Source organism: Perna viridis, chromosome 1, assembly GCF_037379345.1.
Source record: "Perna viridis isolate PV_CMFRI_1.1 ecotype Kerala chromosome 1, ASM3737934v1, whole genome shotgun sequence".
In the NCBI taxonomy this organism is placed as follows: Eukaryota; Metazoa; Mollusca; class Bivalvia; order Mytilida; family Mytilidae; genus Perna; species Perna viridis.
In genome coordinates this window covers 16,424,402-16,443,193 of record NC_142445.1, presented here as the reverse complement: position 1 = coordinate 16,443,193, position 18,792 = coordinate 16,424,402, and the positions used below count along the sequence as shown (strand labels likewise).

General features: G+C 35.3%; 2 protein-coding genes across 5 annotated transcripts in view; one reads left to right on the top strand and one right to left on the bottom strand.

Annotated features, from left to right (window-relative positions):
• The first annotated feature begins 416 nt into the window (after window positions 1-416).
• On the top strand, window positions 417-15,946 carry LOC148627474 (glutamate receptor 1-like). 3 transcript variants are annotated; one of them, XM_088573800.1, is made up of 6 exons: window positions 417-884; window positions 7,662-7,697; window positions 8,807-8,989; window positions 10,298-10,643; window positions 13,247-13,974; window positions 14,490-15,946. In XM_088573800.1, exons 1-6 carry the CDS (start codon window positions 831-833, stop codon window positions 14,622-14,624), a joined length of 1,482 nt encoding a protein of 493 aa, XP_088429926.1. In that variant the 5' UTR covers window positions 417-830; the 3' UTR covers window positions 14,625-15,946. The 3 variants fall into 3 exon arrangements, with proteins under 3 accessions (XP_088429926.1, XP_088429936.1, XP_088429945.1); XM_088573810.1 differs by lacking the exon at window positions 417-884 and adding an exon at window positions 5,801-6,115; XM_088573819.1 differs by lacking the exon at window positions 417-884 and adding an exon at window positions 6,014-6,261.
• Window positions 15,728-18,792, bottom strand: part of LOC148627473 (GRAM domain-containing protein 4-like) — a 34,886-nt gene continuing 31,821 nt past the window's right edge. For both annotated transcript variants that reach the window (XM_088573771.1, XM_088573781.1), the window contains exons 18-19: window positions 16,849-17,044; window positions 15,728-16,580 (exon numbers count right to left, since the gene is read on the bottom strand). In XM_088573771.1, the coding sequence (XP_088429897.1) occupies window positions 16,850-17,044 (195 nt within the window). In that variant the 3' untranslated portion in view covers window positions 15,728-16,580; window position 16,849. The remainder of the gene's footprint in view (window positions 16,581-16,848; window positions 17,045-18,792) is intronic.

The window sequence follows — 18,792 nt, the reverse complement described above, 5'->3', positions numbered from 1 at the left end:
ATTTTAAAAGTTAAAATTTGCATCTTGTGGACATATAATAACAAAAATACTAATGTAGATACAAGCATGTTGCCAATATTTGCAGAAATGTAAGCACTCGATCATGGTCAGTGTTTTTTTTTAACCTCTGTTTTCATGACTCTTCTTTGAACTTCAATTCTGAAGTGTAACTGAAATGTAAGCCATATGAGATCCAAGACAGGGCAAAAGGTCAATTAATTAAGCCTCATAGCTATCTTCTAACTGTCAGTCGACATTTGTTAGAAAAATCCAGATCTGCCAGACTTGTAATCCGATAACTAAGAAAGCAGATGTCGAACATGTTACCATTAAGTTCAGTTTCACTGGTTGGTTGAACTATAATGACATTAAACTCTGCTGTATACAAGACACAAATCAATACTTTCATATAAATGAGTCTTAACTAGACAACAGGTACATGTACATTACCGATTTGGTATATTCTACATGCATTCTTATACATGTATGGCTACTGCGTCAAGTACGTGTATCGCTTTAATTACAACACACTTAGATTATGACATCACTTTTGAAACTTAAAATAAAGGCTCACCATCTCGTTAAAATAGTGTAAATCAGTTTAAAATTGACAGTACAAAATAATTTTAGTGGACATAAAACAGACATCAGAGCGTTGAGTCAGCTGGTTTTCGACCAAAGATTATCATTCTGTAGCACACTTCCTCGCGGAGTAGAATCATTTGGGAATCAGAAATTCTGATTAAAACTGATAAACAGTGCCGATCATTTTTCTAAAATTGTTTTGATGTACATTTGTTAGTGCGCGAACTTAAGCGATATCTAGGAACATGAAGGATACCATCACAGTTATATTCGTGTTGTTGGTATTCAACTCAGTTTTGGCAAGTACTGTTATTTGTTATGTTTTTCAGTATATTTTTTACGGTTCATTGTTTTGTTGTTTTTTTTCTTTCAATTATAAACTTATGATAGGTCACATATTTTGATTGTATGGTTAATGATATACATGTATAATCGAAATAAGTCTACAACCGATTTAAATCATATGTACGTGTATAATAATGATATTGTTATTTATACTGTAATTTTTTTTACAACAAAGAAAAACAACAATATTTTGGGGTAAGATTGTTTTTTTAAGCACCAGAAATCTCGGTTCTGCACTTAATGCACGTTTGAAGATAACGAATCAATGCGTGAATTCTAAGGAACCCTGTATAAATCGTTTAGTCTGGCTTTGCTCAGTGTTGATTTTGATAAACACAATTTTTTTTTTGATAAGTACAACGTGGACTACTTCATCTCTTCGGGATTTAACCTTTCAAATTGATTATTGAGGGAATAGAAAATTTGTTTCCCAGTCACTGATCGTACACAAGATATACCATTTGATAGTCTTTGAACTATATGATTATGCTTCCGTAGTTTCGACCTCTCCCATTTTAATTAAAAGGATTATTTATATGAGAATACTGTCGTAACATCTGGATATTTTAACAATGTGCCAGTAATGATAAACGTACTTCGATACAACCAGCACTTGAACCTGTTAGAGATTACAAAGATGTTGGAGGCGGGCACACGTGTGCGGGTATGATCGAGATGGACCGATTTGAATTTTTTTAATACGTGGGCTGAGATAATCCCCGTGCAACCCCAATCATCAACCAAAATACGATTTTCAGCTACTCTTATACCTCCCTTTTACGAATCATTTTGTTGCCAAAAAATAAAATAAAAGCATTTTTATATTTTTTGGCTACTTTTATACTTCGTTGAGGCGAAAAATCCATTTTTTTCATGATTTTTATTCTTCGAACTTCTACTTTCGAAAAACGAAGAAAATTGGCATATATAAATATTATTATGCAACACGTTTCAGCTTTCCAATACAATCGTATATTGTAGTAGCTTTCTAATGATACCTACTTATAAATATTTGAACTTTTACAAGTCCAATTAGGTGAAAAATTGCCACCCCTATCCATGAAAAAATGCCTCAGCATGTAGTTGGGAAAGTTAAGCTGAGACATTGGGCTACATGATGGTACCCAATTGTTTTTAGTTTCTTTACACATGATGTCCCAGAAAGACTTAACTCTCGAAAAATTGAGTCAAAAAAGCTTTGCCTTTTTTTACCAAGTGGGTACAAATATAGGTTTACACTGAAAAAGAGACCGATAATATTCTATGGTGACAAATTGATTCAATAATGGGAGGTATAAAGGTACAGAAAAATCACCTTGAAGATAATTATTGGGAAGGTGCATGGTGTATCCTCCCATGGACTATTTATGAAAGGTTCATTCATTACTTGTTTATTATTTTGTTATTCATTACTTGCAATTAGGAATGTCCCATCATCTCTGATTTATGAAAATGAAAAATACCCTCGGAATCTTAGGTAAAAGAGTTACCAAGGGGGCCAAAATTCGAACAGAAATCAAAAGAATATAACCCAAGCACACAACAAAGAACATGAAATAACCAAAATGACTCCACTATTAAAACTGGTAGCATGGACCAGGTCCACGAGTAGGGTATACATCCTCTGATTTTCCAGAAACAAACACCCCGCCCAATTGCTCATAAAATGTAAATACATGTATTGACGAAAATTTTTACCCCGTTATTGTTTCCAATTATAGAATTGACCCCTTTTTATATTCACAAAGTTATATTGTTCAGAAGGATGGCATTTAGAGTAAGGACTTTATGCACGTTGAAACCCATGTCAGATAACCGGAACTTTCTCTAAAATTGTAAATATTACGCGAGTTGTAAGATTGAGTATCTGCCAGCATAGGACAGTCAAAAGTTTAGTTTGCCCACTTTTGTTTGATTGATATAAAAGGCAAAAACGTAATCCCCATTGATTTATATCACAAAAAGCTATACAGCCATAGATTAACCCTACGAGGAGGAATGACCCGGCCTAGCTGGCCGAGTGGTCTAGGGCGCTGGACTTGATGCAGGCGGTGTTGCCATAAATGTCACAACGGTACGAGTTCGAGTTCCGCGGAGGGAACAACCAAAAATTTGCATCGGAAATTTGACAGTTCTAACATCGTTGGGAATTTTTCAGACCCTTCTATAAGTTTTACATTATCTTCCTTGTATCAATTTGATCCGATGGAGCAGTGTAGCGAATAGAGTCGTAACAATCTGAGACGCTTGTATAATATTGATTTGTTGCGACATGCATCTTCTATCCTACACAATAGCACCTAGATGAACTGTCCCGTACTACCATACATCGTGTACTAAGTTACAACCCTAGATTAACCTTACGAGGAGGAATGACCCGGCCAGCGAAAGCTATATTCAATATATAGCCTACCTGGCCGAGTGGTCTAGGGCGCTGGACTTTCATCCTCCTAAGTCAGGGTTTTGAGTCCACCCTCGGCCCCTCAAACCCCTGACATCACTTATTCATATTTAGCGAGTATCGTCCAGCGCCATCTAGTGAGTTACCTAAATTTAACCCGGATCAAAAATCCAATCAAATCACTCGTAATAGAAACTCTTCGATATAACTTACAAAATGGCTACATACACATAACGTCATTTTTGTCGCTAAACACTCTGAACAGAATCTAGAGTTATCATTTTGGTCATATTGAATCAATTGTGACATCTTTTGTGACATTTTCATTGGTGCTTCGCACCTGGAGAAGCAACCAATCGGAATTGTCTGGACGATACCCGCTAAATATGAATGAGTGATGTCAGGGGTTTGAGGGAGCGAGGGTGGACTCAAAACTCTGACTTGGGAGGATGTGGACTTTGTGCAGGCGGTGTTGCCATAGATGTCACACCGGTACGATTTCGAGTCACGCGGAGGGAACGACCAAAAATTTGCATCGCAAATTTGACAGTTCTAACATCGTTTGGAACTTTTCAGACCCTTATGTATATAATATATATTACACCCCACGATGCAAGGTTGCGATGCAGATTTGGTCGCTCCCTCAGCGGGATTCGAACCCCTTCTCTTCTCTGGCATCTGTGGCAACACCGCCTGTACTAATTAAGTCTAGACCACTCGGCCAACTAGGCTTTAAAAGTATAGCTTTCGTAACTTTGGAACCCAAAGAGCTTATACGTGGTTTATGCTGATAATAAATTTGTATATTTGATACAGTTCTTTCAACAGAATCATTTAATGGGATAATTACAAATGTATATATCAAAGACTCGTAAATTGGGAGTTGGGAGTAGCTGCTTTTCCGCTGATTACGACTACTCCTAATTCCAATTATCTCGTAAAAACATATATTAAGAAAAAACACAATTAACTTGAAAAAAACTAAAAATTCGCATGTCAATTTTACTAAATTTTCTCCCACAACTTTTTGAGTATACAAATTAAAACGTATAAATAATCCTTGTCAAATATATAATTCCTTACTTAAAAATCTTGCCCCACCTAAAGTTTTGAATCAACTCTGTAAATGAAATTATTGAAATGTTAACAAGTTGCATTCCTAATGTCGTCCAACCACCTCTTTTTATTTTTTTACCACCAGTTATGAGAAGCATTTTCAACAGATATACACCCACAAAGAATTTTATCGCCCATACTAAATACTTGTGTCAACATATACACCTACAGCGCCCTGTTTGCAAGTGCGAGTAACTTCGAAGTATTAAGTAGCTGTCTTTGTAAGAATCATGCAAAATCTGAAAAATATGATACATCCCAAAAAAGGCTACATATTTTTATTTTTGTAATTAAGTTTTATGGGTGTAAATTATGAAATGTGTATTTATTCATTCCGATCTGTCTGCTCTTAGGGGATAATCAACATTGAAAATCCAGTAGATTCTATTGTATTTGAGTGTCATTTACATAGTTATCTCCCTTAATTTTGAAATCTACAGTGCATTCTATATAATTGTTATCTCCTATGAGCACGGGTTATATGAAAAACCAAATATAAATTTCTGTTTACTAAAGCATTTTAAACAAAATATCAAAAATAAAAAATATGTAGGCTTTCCAACCATGTATCACATTTTTCATGATTCTTAGCTGGAGTGCTACTTAAGCGTGCTAGAAAAACAAGAAGTTCCATCTGAATTTAGCGTACTGATATTACTCCATTCATTTTTTATTCAATCAAAACTGAGAGACTGGATCCGGCACAAATGAAAATAAAAATACTAATTTAACGTAAAACATTAAAATAGTAAGCCAAATGCCACGATTGTGGGTATTCGCCAATTTGGAATTAATAGGAATTTGATGTGCAACAGAATTATTGTCGAACAAACAGACGGACGTCGTAGTTGCAGTAGAGCGAACATTCTGACGAGTGGGATGTCAAATCAAAGCGTATACATCACTTTGTTTTACATATACATAGGTACATTTTAGCACATTTTCGTGGCAGGTGTCTATAAGACAAGGCATAAATCTACACCTGCTGTACGAACTGATCAATATTTATCAAAAAGAAGTCGATGTCGATGCCATATAGCATGAAATAAACTGAAGTCGATACCACATCATATCTCTAACAGTAGATTAATTCTAGATGATTAAAACATACACAATTCTATAAGGCTGCTTGATCCTACTCTTTGACCCGATTACTTACGGATGATAATACAGCCATACAATCATTGATGATGTAACTGTTTACTTGAGAAATCATGTTAGGCACACCTAAATAAACATTTAAAAAGAGTTGCAGTATTCATATAGGAATTCGGATAAAGGTTACAGACCACGAATTCAACCAATGAGCATTTGGAACGTACGTAAAAATAGTCCTACGCAGAAATTACCCCTGTTCCTCATAGTGTTGTGATAAAAGTTCTCATCTTATTTAAACAATTTGAACAGTTTCTGAAAGGAAAAACATTTCTGTACATTTTATAGGTGCATTTTGCTTCTTGTGATGTGAAGCCTAATCTCCATAATGGTTTCTAAATATACTCCTATCTTGTGAAAACACTGGGATTTCCCATGCTATTTATAAACCCTTCACTTTCGGTGACCAGTACTGCACTGCAAGTCTGCTAACCCTACATGCCATTCTGAGGATTGTGAGCTGACATATGTAGAATCATGCTGATATATAGTCCTCTGCAGGTTAAAGTTAAGGTAAAGTCCAGAGAAGCCATTGAATATTGTGAAATTAGCATAGAAGCCTATGGGAAGTGGAATTAGTGGTTTCTAGTCTAGAGGGAACGTTTCTTCGACATATCTGTACAAAAGTGCTTGTGATTAGTATGGATAAGGGATGACCGGTATGTCAATCCTATTTAAAAGATGGAATATTTTTGTTTCAGATCATAAGAAGTTTTAATTAGCCGATGTTACTTAGAATATTAAACTGTTTTTGTATCTTAAAAATGCTAATTATGTAATGTAATTCGGAAACCTGTCGTCGATTAAATCTATTTCAAGTGATTTTTTTTAGTACAACGTCCGGAAGAATTACTTTGCATTCCATAAGTTTAATTGATTGTTGTAATTGACACACAATGACATTCCTTTGTCTGAAGTGTAATGTTTCATGTTTTTATGCCAGAGCTTTCTGAAACTACGCAGACTTTCGGTATCGCGCTAGACTTCTAACAAATAGGCTCCTGGAACAGGGTTATGTTGTTACAAGATTGAACTTATCATCACGTCAACATGAACTCGTGGATCATTACGATGTATCCATCTGCGCCATGAAAATTGATTTGTTCAACATGTCATAGTTTTCCTTTCCTCTTTCGACTACACCGGTCCTTGTCTCGCGGTCCGGTAACGTTTTAGTCTATTCATGCATGATATGTCCTTTTTCCGCATGTCTGCCGTTTCTCGTTATTCACGATATGTCCCTGTCTCGAAGTCTTAACGTCTATTCGTTATACGTCCTTGTGTTTAAGTCCATCATGTCATATCTATTCATGATACCCTCTTGTCTCGACGTCTATATCGTATATTCATGAAACGTCCTTGTCTCGAAGTTTAACGTCATTGTGTCTAACGTTATACGTCTATTCATGATATTACCTTGTCTCGAAGTCCGTTAACGTGTTAATCTATTCATGACATGTCCTTGTGTCGAAGTTTGTTCATGACATATCTTTGTGTCGAAGTCTGTCGTTTCACGTCTATTTATCTTTTAAGTGTTTGATTTAATAAATAAATGGTTCTGTATATTAAGCGCATCAAGGGGCTGGGGGCGGGGAGGGGTACGGGGTAAGCCCAGCCTAATATGAAATAATAATTTTTTAACAATCTTAATTACTAATATTTTTATACTAAATCATAAAATACTTAAAAAGGAATAATACTTACATTAAATCGATATTTTAGAACTGTGTAATTATGATGCGTATTTTTTTTTACATTTTGAGGAAAAATTTAGGCCCCAAGATTTGATCTTCTTTAGAAAAGCTCTGGAGTCGATGCTGTATTTTGTGTATATATGAATACTTTTGTTTAAAAAGTGACTAATGAGATAATCCAACGAATCACATGTCTGGATGGCTGATACGAATATAGAGAGTTCTAAACAACGTAAAGATTTATCTTCAAATCAAGTAACACCTAACATGAATAGATTACTTTCACATTGACAGTACACAAAGAAAAAAAGTTTTTTAATAGAATGTCCAAATAAATTCAATAATGTAATTTTTGTTTATTTCAGGCCGAAAATGAGACATACACAGTTACATCCGTACTAGTAAGTGATTCTAAAATATTTCATGAGGTTTATAACTTGAAACGAAATGAATACACCAAGTGGGTAGAAAATGCGTATAAGACTATCATATCTATTCAGACCCATTAGTTTAATGAACTTTCACTTCCCAGAACAGAGATATACAGATATCCAGAGGTCAAACGGCTAATGAAACCATTATTAAACCAAGGTTCAAGCTTATTAAAGCCTGTCTGGTTATATAGAAGAAAACAGAAGTTGGAAAATAGATAACATTTTTGTGTATTTTTCCTCTTGGCTCATTTACCAGAATCTGTTACAAATGAATATAAAATAAAAGAAATAAACTATTAAAAACAAACAAACAAATAAGTAAATGAACAAATGTGGTATATTAGTGGTTAAACTTTGCATAAATGGAGGATCGACTTACACTGAACTTAATATGATATTAAGAATCAATCCAAAACACACGGAAACAGTTTAATACATGCATGTATAGCCAATAATAAAACTAATACATTGTGTCCGACATAACACTTTTTTTGCATATTACAAAAGCTGAATGACCGGTAGACAACTCGTGTATCTTTGGCCTATTACAAATGTTACAAGTCCGGTAGACAACTCGCGTATCTTTGACTTATTACAAATGCTGAAAGTCCGGTAGACAACTCGTGTATCTTAGACCTATTACTATGCTGGATGTCCGATAGACCACTCTTGCATCTACGGCCTATTACAAATGCTGAAAGTCCGGTAGACAACTCGTGTATCTTAGACCTATTACTATGCTGGATGTCCGATAGACCACTCTTGCATCTACGGCCTATTACGTATGCTGGAAGTCCAATAGATCACTCGTGTATCTTTGGCCAATAACATATGCTGGATGTCTGATTCTTTGGCATATTACGTATGCTGGATGTCCGTGTTTGGCTTATCACGTATGCTGGATTCTGCATATGTCTGATAATCATTCTTTTCTAATTTTCGTATAGGACCATTCATGAATTTACCACAAAATCACATCGCTTATATTAGTTAAATAAGTTTTGTTTTTCACTAACACGAGATGTTCTGTTTATATCTCATTAAAAATATATTTTTGTTTATATTCTGTGTTTTAGGAAGACGGATACTTGATAGATAACGGTAATGGATCATTTTCTGGCTTCATGGTAGATTTATTGGATTGTCTTTCTAAAAGAGCCGGATTCTCATATGACTTAAGTCTAACTCCAGATGGAAAATACGGTTCTAAAAACAGCATGGGCAACTGGGATGGAATGATTGGTGAACTCCTAGACCTTGTAAGTGTATGTTTAGTATACTCCAGCAGTACTAGAGGTTGTCTGGCAAGCTGTTTTCTGACTTAGTTGGGGTATTGAACGAACGGAATTCCAACCTCTTTCGTTGTAGGAGTAATGTTAAGTACACTACTGGGGGTTATAACTAATGTGATTGTGGAAGTACATTAATAACTTTATTGTGTCAAACAATTGATTAAAGGGAAAGACCAAGAACAAATCAACTGACAGATGACGTCCAAAAATTTGAAAAGGATGCAGCATATCTTTTATAACGAAAATAATCTAATGTAACTTTTATGGAAACATCATATTTTAATAAGTTCACCGTTTTTAATATGTGAAAACAGTTATACAATACCACCAGCTTTAGATTAGATTTAAACGTCCCTACCACGATGAGATAATGCAGCAGTCACATCGATCTTTGCTTAACAGTAACCTACTACCGCTATAAAATATGCTACCCAATTAGTAGTAGAGTTTGTATTTGATAGTAGGAACAATCTTTTAGTGCCGATTTCAAGTTAGACAGATATTGGTCAATTTTGTACAATCCGATTCAATATGGTCATATCCCGGAAGTATTCATTCACATTCAGACAAATCTAGCTTGGGGTCCGCACCTAATTTGTATTATATTTTTTCCACGCGGCGGCCAGATTTAAATGGGGGAGGATTGTGATCACGCCAAAGTACTTTAACCCCGCCACATATTTTGCGCCTGTCTATGGAAAGCCAGCGTGGACCACCCCCCGACGTTACAAATTTTTTCCGTAGGGAATTTCTGGCCTCTATATGTCTTGTTTTGTTTTCACTTTAGTTTTTTTTTATGTTACTTGAGTATATAAGGGTAACTCTTTCGCTGTACCTGTGTATAATGATGTTTTGGGACCAGCTGTAGCCTGCCTTGTGGTGTGAGGATTTCCTCATCATTCACTGAATACCAATGGGCGGCATTGGGCTGACATTTTCAACCACTGTGGGTTAATTGTGTCTTTGATATATTTACCATACATATTCCCGTTATATTGTATATTTGATTGCCATCGTTAGGACTTCAACCGTAATTTAAATGTCATATACTAAGTATCTCGTTTGGTGAAATACGAAAATTCACTCATTCCAGAAACTGAAATTATAAATTACATGATAAAGTTGCTTAACTCTAATGTTACATAGTCACAAATGCATCAGTAACGTACTTACTTGATTATAATGAAGGTTATATACCGCTAATCCACACAGACATTCTTTACATTAATTGAGAATTAAGGCCACTATGATAGTTATTCATTTCTTTTTAAATAGAACGAGGATGTCCATATAGCTGCAGCACCACTACAGATAACAAACGAAAGGCAATCAGCTGTGCCCTTCACGAAGCCATTTCGTCACATTGGACATCGTATTATCATCAAGAGACCTGTCGTCGAATTCCATAGCTTAAAAGTGTTGTTTGAACCTTTTGCTCTACAGCTATGGATAATGGTCGTTGTGATATGTTTTATTGTTTCGGCACTTTTGTTCATCGTAAACAAATTCAGTCCATCAGAATGGGGCTCGGTACAACCTGAAGATGACTCCACTAATGCCAGGGAAAGTTTTGCTCCAAAGAATGCATTCTTTTTTGTTCACAGTACTCTTACTTGGCAAGGTATGATATAGCTCGTGCATTTCCAAGAACTTTTGGGGGATATTTATGACATTATTATCCCTTTGAAACTAGAGACAAAAAAAACTTTTTTTTTTCTCCATTTCAAACAATAGCTTAGGGAAATGTTATGGGCTGCTGTGGATTTATACTACAAGGTTCCATGCCATAAAAGAAGGGTTTTAATTGAATTCATGAGTTCTGACCCTACCTGTTTGGGAATTAAGGCAAAAAATGTGGTCAAAAGCAAGCACAATTAAGCTGAACTACATGCCTTGAGTGTGTATGGATCTCTTCAAAACAGTATCATTAGTTTCCATACCACAAGTTTCAGACTAAGGTTGGCTTTGGGTTTATGACTTTTACGGTAAAGGAATATGGGGCAACAAAAACAACATTCTCCAGATTTCTGGTCAATAACGCTAGTAAATGTATAACTATGAAATATTCTGTGCCACAAACGACATGTTTTGATTAATTCAAGGCGTTATTACCGTAACCATTTAGAAATTAAGGGCAAATAATATGCATTTCTTAAACTTTGGTATAATAGCTTATTTCTTATGTTTGAGTGCAATTGTTTAAGTAACTTGGTCACTTTTATTGGTCAGAAATGTATGCTCCGTTCAACATTAAACATTATCCAAATTTAGATCTATACTATGCTTAATTGTTTTGGCTATACTTGACCAAACAGCGTAGGGGTCAGACAGTAGCTTTTCGCATATATCTCCAAAACCGTTATGTTTAGCTAAATCCTGACCGGAGTAAAAGTGTTCACCATGATGAGATCTATCTGTGGTCAAATTTTGGTTTTAATCTGTTGAGCCATATTGGAGTTATTGTCCTTTTTCAACATTTTTTTTTTCTATTTGTAATGTTATTTCTTTCAAAACTTCTCCTCTGACATTATTTGATCAATTAGAACCAAATTTGGTATGAATGTTCCTTTGTGTATTCTGCATAGAGCTGGTGTGGGGATTTTTAATCTGTCCAAAACATGGCCGCTGTTACTGAAAATAGAACATGGGGGTTAGACAGTAGTTTTTTGCCTGCATCTCCAAAACCGTTAGGTTTAGCCAAATTTTTTCAATAGCTGAAATGGTCCTTATTATTAGGGCTATAAAGGTCCTCAGGGATAAAAGTTGTCAGTTCTTGGTAGAGATTCCTCATACTTTGTAAGAAATAATTCCAAATCATCTTCCAAATATACAGAGGAAGATGTTTACAAAATGCTGGAATTTTTAATTGACAACATATTTGTCCAGTGTGGTGGACGTGTTTTTCAACAAACGGTCGGCATTCCAATGGGAACAAATTGTGCTCCTTTACTTGCTGACCTATTCCTTCACTCTTATGAGGCTGACTTTATAGCTGATCTGATCAGAAAGAAAGAATATCGTTTGGCTAGATCCTTCAATCTCCGTTTCCGCTATATAGATGACGTATTATCTTTAAACAATCCTAATTTCGGGGATTTGATACATCGCATCTACCCAAAAGAACTTGAGATGAAGGATACTACAGACACTGTGAAATCAGCCTCATATCTTGACCTACACTTAGAAATCGATGGTAAAGGAAAACTATTGACCAAACTTTACGACAAACGTGATGAGTTTTCATTCAGAATTGTCAACTTTCCTTTCATCTGTGGCAACATTCCTTCGGCTCCTGCGTATGGACTGTTCATATCACAACTCACACGTTATGCCAGAGCTTGCCGAAACTACGCAGACTTTTTGTATCGCGCTAGAACTCTAACAAATAGGCTTCTGGAACAGGGTTATGTTGCTACAAGATTGAAGTCATCAGTACAAAAGTTTTATGGTCGTTATCATGACCTCGTGGATCATTATGGTGTATCCATCAGCACCATGAAACTGATTTATTCAACGGGTCACAGTTTTCCTTCCCTCGTTTGTCTACCCCGGACTTGACTTTTTATGAGCAACTCGGCGGGTGTTTCTAGAAAAGCAGAGGACGCTTACCCTACCGGTGCACCTGGTCCATGCTCCCAGTTTTTAATGGAGTCCAAGCTGCTCATTTACTTTTGTTACTTTGTATGTATGATTTTAGTTACTTTATGTTCTTTGTTGTGTATGTCTGTTTTCCATTTCTAGTCTTTGCCCCTGGATTACATTCTTTTAATTACCGCTATGGCCTTGGTTCCCTTGATTACTCTTTCAGACGACTCCTTGTAAGAGTTATTGCCCTTGAAAGGGGAAAAATGACATTTTGTTTTGTAGTATTTTGAAAACTGTAATAGATTAAAAGAAACTTTCAATTGTTGAAAAAATTCTCATGATAAGTCCTACCAAAGACTTCTCGAGTCAAAATTGTTGGACAACTTTTTGTTCAATTTACTGCCTTTGAAAGGCAAAATTCAACCAGGTGAGCGATTCAGACTCCTTCGAGCCTCTTGTTTTGTTTTTGCTTTTTTTTTTGTCCAACAACAAGACAAATTTTCCGACGAACTCTTAACATAAATACACAATAGAAATACGATTTTCCACAATCACAATTGTTTGAATATTGAGTATACTTTTGCTGGAAAAAAATCAATGAATAAATGAGGAATCTATTAGTATACGCTTTCTTTGTAGGTTACAGAGAGGCCCCGCGATCACCCGCAGGAAGAATTTTAGTAACGATGTGGTTTAGCTTCATATTCTTCATGGTCATCGCCTATATTAGCAATCTAACAGCATTTCTATTGGCAAGACAGCCAAGTTCACCAGTTGTTCCTTTCAAAACTTGGGAAGAAATGACAATACAGTCATCTGTCAACTATGGAGTCAAGAACGGGGGTATCATGCACAGGCTGATGAGGGAATCAGTGGATTCGACCTTGAAACATGCAATTCAAAACATTGAAACATTTGGTACATTTTTTAACACTGATAAGGAGGGAATTGAAATGGTTCGAAAATCAGATGGAAATTTTGCCGCCATTGTTTCTTCTGACATGGGCAACAAATATGTAGATTCTGAACCATGTGATCTGATGTATGTTGGTGCAACAGTCGAGCGTACCCCTTACGGTATCGCGTGTAAAACTAAAACAATTTGCAATTCATTGTCATCTGCTTTATTGAGTTGTATCGAAGATGGAAGTGTTCATCTACTAAATGTTAAGTGGTTTTCATCACTAAAAAGGTGTCCTTCATATAAACTTAAAGACTATGTTAGCAAGCAAGAAACGGCAAAACTGGCAGCAAGACCTCTTACAATCGCAGATACTTCATTAGCTTTTGTAGTTCTCTTACTTGGAGTGATACTCTGCATTTTATTCCTTGTTATTGAAGTGGTTGTATCAAGGAGACGGAGCGAGGTAAGTTATGTATGTGATACATTTTCCATTTTCATTGAAATCCTTCCTTTATTCTACTTAACGAAGATTGTAACAGAAAATGAAGAACCAGGATTGCAGGGAAATTTCAGTGGCAGATTTGTTATGAATCCAGACGAAGGTTTCTTCATGTTGACAGTTAATGATATGTCAATTTCAAATTGGTGAAATGAGAAACATCTCTTAAGTCTCCACTTGTATTAATACCATTCATGTGTTACTCTAAATATTATAGACAACCAATTTAAATAACTGATAAATAAACATTATAATCTACACTACATGATTACTTGTGTTGTACGAAGCATTTTTGAAAATAAATGCAATATTTTGATGCCAAATATACATGTAAAAAAGGTAAGCTGCATATACGGAGGTAGAATCTGCTGATGTTTTATAATGACTACTAAGTTTGGTACTAATTATACTTAATTTTAAGCTTAAGATATCCCACTGTTATTGCTACACAGTATCATTATCAACGTATCTTATTACAGGCTGCAACTTTCAATGGAAATGGAGACGAAAATCAGGGTATACTCGACGACGTCGAACAGGTCAAATTGACCGACAAGCACATTGCCGACGAGAAAGAAGGGAAGAGTTCTTTTGCGCCAACTGTATATTCTTAGAGTTATCATTTGTGCCACAAACCTTATCTCTAATTGTTTAAATTGTGCCAGAATTGGAAACTCACTTTGGCCAGTCTACCTGTACAGGTATTGTGCAGATTATGTACCATGAATGTGTGAAACAAAGTACTAACATTAATTGAGTATTTATCTGTAGCTTTCTTTAAAGATAGAAATCAAACTATTTAAAAATTACTCACTCCAATAGTCTAAAGAGGCGGGAAGTCATATTAATTTTTCTTCAAAATGTTAAAAAAAAATACATTATACATTATACAAATGTTGAAACCGAATACAATAATTAATGGCACAAAAGACTTCCCTTTTTTGTTGAAGTGGGTGGCTCAAATAAGGTGTGGTGCAAAAGGATGCAAAACTGGCGGAAACAGATGTCTCCCAGCAAAAAAAACGGCTCCCATTGCTACAAACAAAGCGAAAACATCGATTGAAATGGGAGTAAATTGAATTATGAATGTTTGCGTCGAATTTATTGTGTCCACTATTCGAATGCAGCTGTTTTATATGTATAAACATGTGCAATTCGTCAGGACATGTTTTAGAGTTTGTATTACATGGCGTTGATGTAGTCTTTGAAATGAATGCCTTGAGGTAGTACAGTATACGTATTAATTTTTGAGGTTGCTAGTTTACGCGGATTCTGTCTACTAACCATTTTTGCGGGTATGCTTTTCGCAGTTTCCAAAAAATTATTGGCGTTATATAATATTAAAAATCAATTTCGCGGGTACAATTTCTTTCGCACTTTTCTTTCCATCGCAAAAATATCGAAAATTTATACGTTTACAGTGGCAAACAGCAATTCTAACTTCCGGTTTCTAGAAACAGCGAAATCTGAAATGTTAATGAAAAACCCAAATATGTAAGGGGACTATGTTATACTTCTAAAATAGATTTTCCAAAAGGAAAATAAATTGTATTTAAACAAGTCATCCACCGAACAAAGAGTTTGGGAATTTTATCTACAACTTTCGGTGCAGAGAATTTCCTAGCACAAAAAATAGCAAAAATCACAGTACTTTTGAAGGCAATAAATAACACAATGAAATACACACATCCATACGGGAATGATAAGAAAAGCAATATTTTCATTTTTACTTTTTAATCAATAAAAGAACATAACTACATTACATCACAGTAAGGCGTAACATACAAAAATTTTAAATCTCATAAGCTGTAGAATCATATCGAAGCTACAGTGGTGATTAAGTGGCACATAAAACAATGATATATTTATATGAACTTTTTGAAAGCATGTTGTATATTGTTGTCAGAAGAATGATTAATACATGTAGTTTTGTTTAGTCTTTCGTTTTGAATAAACCTATAGAAGAAGCATCCAAAAGACAAAATAAGGACGATATTGGACCTATTCAGTGTCTCACAATCGCCATATTTCAAAATGTTTCATTTTTTTCCGTTATAGTATCTCTCATTATTCCAGCCTTTAGCAGACATTTTTTATAGTATATACTTCTTGAAATGTCCAAGGAATCACTAACAGATACAAATGACGATAATTACACCCATGTCAGTGCCATACAAAAATAGCTGTAAGAAGTTTTAATGGAAACCATTATTAGGTGAATTTTATGAAACAAGTCAATGTATATATTATAGCCATATAATGTATGAAGTTGTCTTGATTAAATGACTAAGGTGGTTAACTGGACAATTGAGAAATAGACTCAAATACCTGTCTTGGAAAAATTGAATGTTAAATATATATGTTGATTGTCCAGTTAACAACCAGACACGAGGTAATGGGAAGACCAAAAGTATATCATGGAGATAACGATGTTACTCGCTGTAAACTGTTAAAGCAGACACATAAACTGATTCATATTGCTCGTGTCATAGTTTTTTTTAGGTATCCACTATCAACATATCATCTCCAAACGTCTGAAACCATCCGCTCATAAACATTTCAGTGGATTTCTGAAAGATGTGAATAAATTTGTTTGCATAAAAAAAACCAGATAAATGCAAATAATGGACCATAAAAAGAAAATTTGGCTTTAAACACATCTTCCTCAAAACCCTACTTCCACGTTACTGTGGTGAGTAGGGGAAAATAGACTTAGCCTGATTATTACAGAAAAGATCGTTCATTGCAAATACGCCATTTGCTGAAATATCCATACTACCAAGTATTCTTTACCAGAAAACGTCATACCTTAGCATACAAACATTTACAAATTATCACCTTAGTCAGTATCCACATAGTCCGACGCCCAGGTAAAGTTACTGATCCTGGATGAGCCACGTCTCCTAAGTGATGAAGATGGGGATGTATTGGGTGTGGCTGACCCAGTAGCCCATGATAGGTTTTGTTCTATTCCCGCCTGTACTAGACTGTCGTAGGCGTCGTCTCGGTTAACAATGGCTCCAAACGTAAATACCTTCAAAAGATCCAGATTTATGGCTATAATCTTTTTGTGTCGATTAAGATTTTTGGTAGGTAGAAAAAAGCCATACTTTAACATTTCGGTCGTATAAACTGCGCCAAATATTAGAATCCAACAGCGCCACACTTACCTGTATACATACCTGTATAATTGACCTCAAGTGATCAACCTTTACTGAAAAAATCACATTTAAATTCACTATATGCAAACTAAGTATCGATCAGTATTGCCAAATCTTCAGTCAAAATGTCTGATTTGGTAATTTAAAAAGAAAGAATCCGACAGGGGAAACCCAATTATCATTGTTATACAGTAGATTTCAAGTTTCGCCAAGCTATTGTAAAAAAAATGGAGACAAAAGATGGAGATGTACAGTCAAGTCTTGTACAGCTAGGTTGTGCACAGATGCTTCCTGTAAATAAATGTGTACTTAGTGAAGGATTGGACCACAAACACGAGATCCTCAGAAATTGGAAAGACAGATCATCAGAGCTGCCTGAAGAGGAAAGCGGTTGACCCTGTATCAGAACGCCAATCAAAGATCGTCAATGTAGGTAAACTAAATTTATCTTTCTTTCTGATATATGAGAGTGGAAATGGTGAATTATCAAAGAGACAACAAACTCACCGGAAGACCAATGACTACCTTACAAAACAGGGCAGACTGAAGGTAGCCCCTGATACAACATTATATATTAGTTTGTCACCTGGTGAATCTAGTATTTGCAGTATGGACTGAACCCCCATCACTCGAACCAACAACGGACCAGGGGCTTTCCACAGTCATTACAATGAGCAATTCTTCTCACCCTTCAATGTTTGCATCATAGACAATTTGATAAAGATGCAAGCAACAAAGTATATTAAGATTCGAAGTACCGACTCTGAACCAGTAAGAAGTCGCCATGAATCTCGAAGCGAATCCTTTGCAATTGATATATATTCAGTGAAAACGTCAACATGAAGTTTTGTCCAGCTCAACTTAAACACTAAGAATAGTAACTACTCATCCTGTCAAACTGTGTACAAAATCATGTAATAATTAGGTCGTTATATGCTGGGATAAATGCTAAATGTACCAAAAATGCTTGAGGTCAAACAAATGAAGCTGATTCCAGTAGAAACACATTCTTAAGGCGCATAGAAATCTATTCAACGACTATTATAGTGAATTTTCAAAGACAAATATAAAACAAAAATATCTAACTAGAAAAGTACCAATTATATTTGTATTGCAAATTTCAATAGGCTGTCAACGTGTTTTAAGGAGTAACCTCTCTTCTGCAGCAAGCAAAGGGAGCTCTTTATCCAAGATTTAATTGTATACAAGAAGACCAAAAATATAAAAAATGGAAAGTGATCCCTGTAGTAGGTTTTTTAATTATAAACTGACAATAAAACAAAGATGGTTGATCTAAAATGAAGATCCGAGTTTGCTATTTTCCGAAACGTATCAGATGACGTTTTTTTAATTAAATGTTGCACCCAACCGTATAAAACCTAGAGGCTCTACAGAGCCTGAATCGCACACCTGGCCAAAAAAAGTTTTTAGCCTATTAAAGCAATAACTCAAAATTGGATTCTTGACCCTACTGAATTATTGTCATAAGAATCATAAAATCAATTGAGAGCATTTTAGTTTTCAACAAGGTTTTCAAATAATTTTTGGCTCTACAAGGGCAATAACTTTAACATCGGTCAACAGATCTTTATGAAAAATGTCTGTCTCAAACCCAACTGTT

Coding starts and splice junctions, on each gene's coding strand:
- LOC148627474 (XM_088573800.1), top strand. CDS start 831: ATGAAGGATACCATCACAGTTATATTCGTGTTGTTGGTATTCAACTCA. Junction 8,990..10,297: donor TTGGTGAACTCCTAGACCTT/GTAAGTGTATGT, acceptor CTTTTTAAATAG/AACGAGGATGTCCATATAGC. Junction 13,975..14,489: donor TATCAAGGAGACGGAGCGAG/GTAAGTTATGTA, acceptor ATCTTATTACAG/GCTGCAACTTTCAATGGAAA.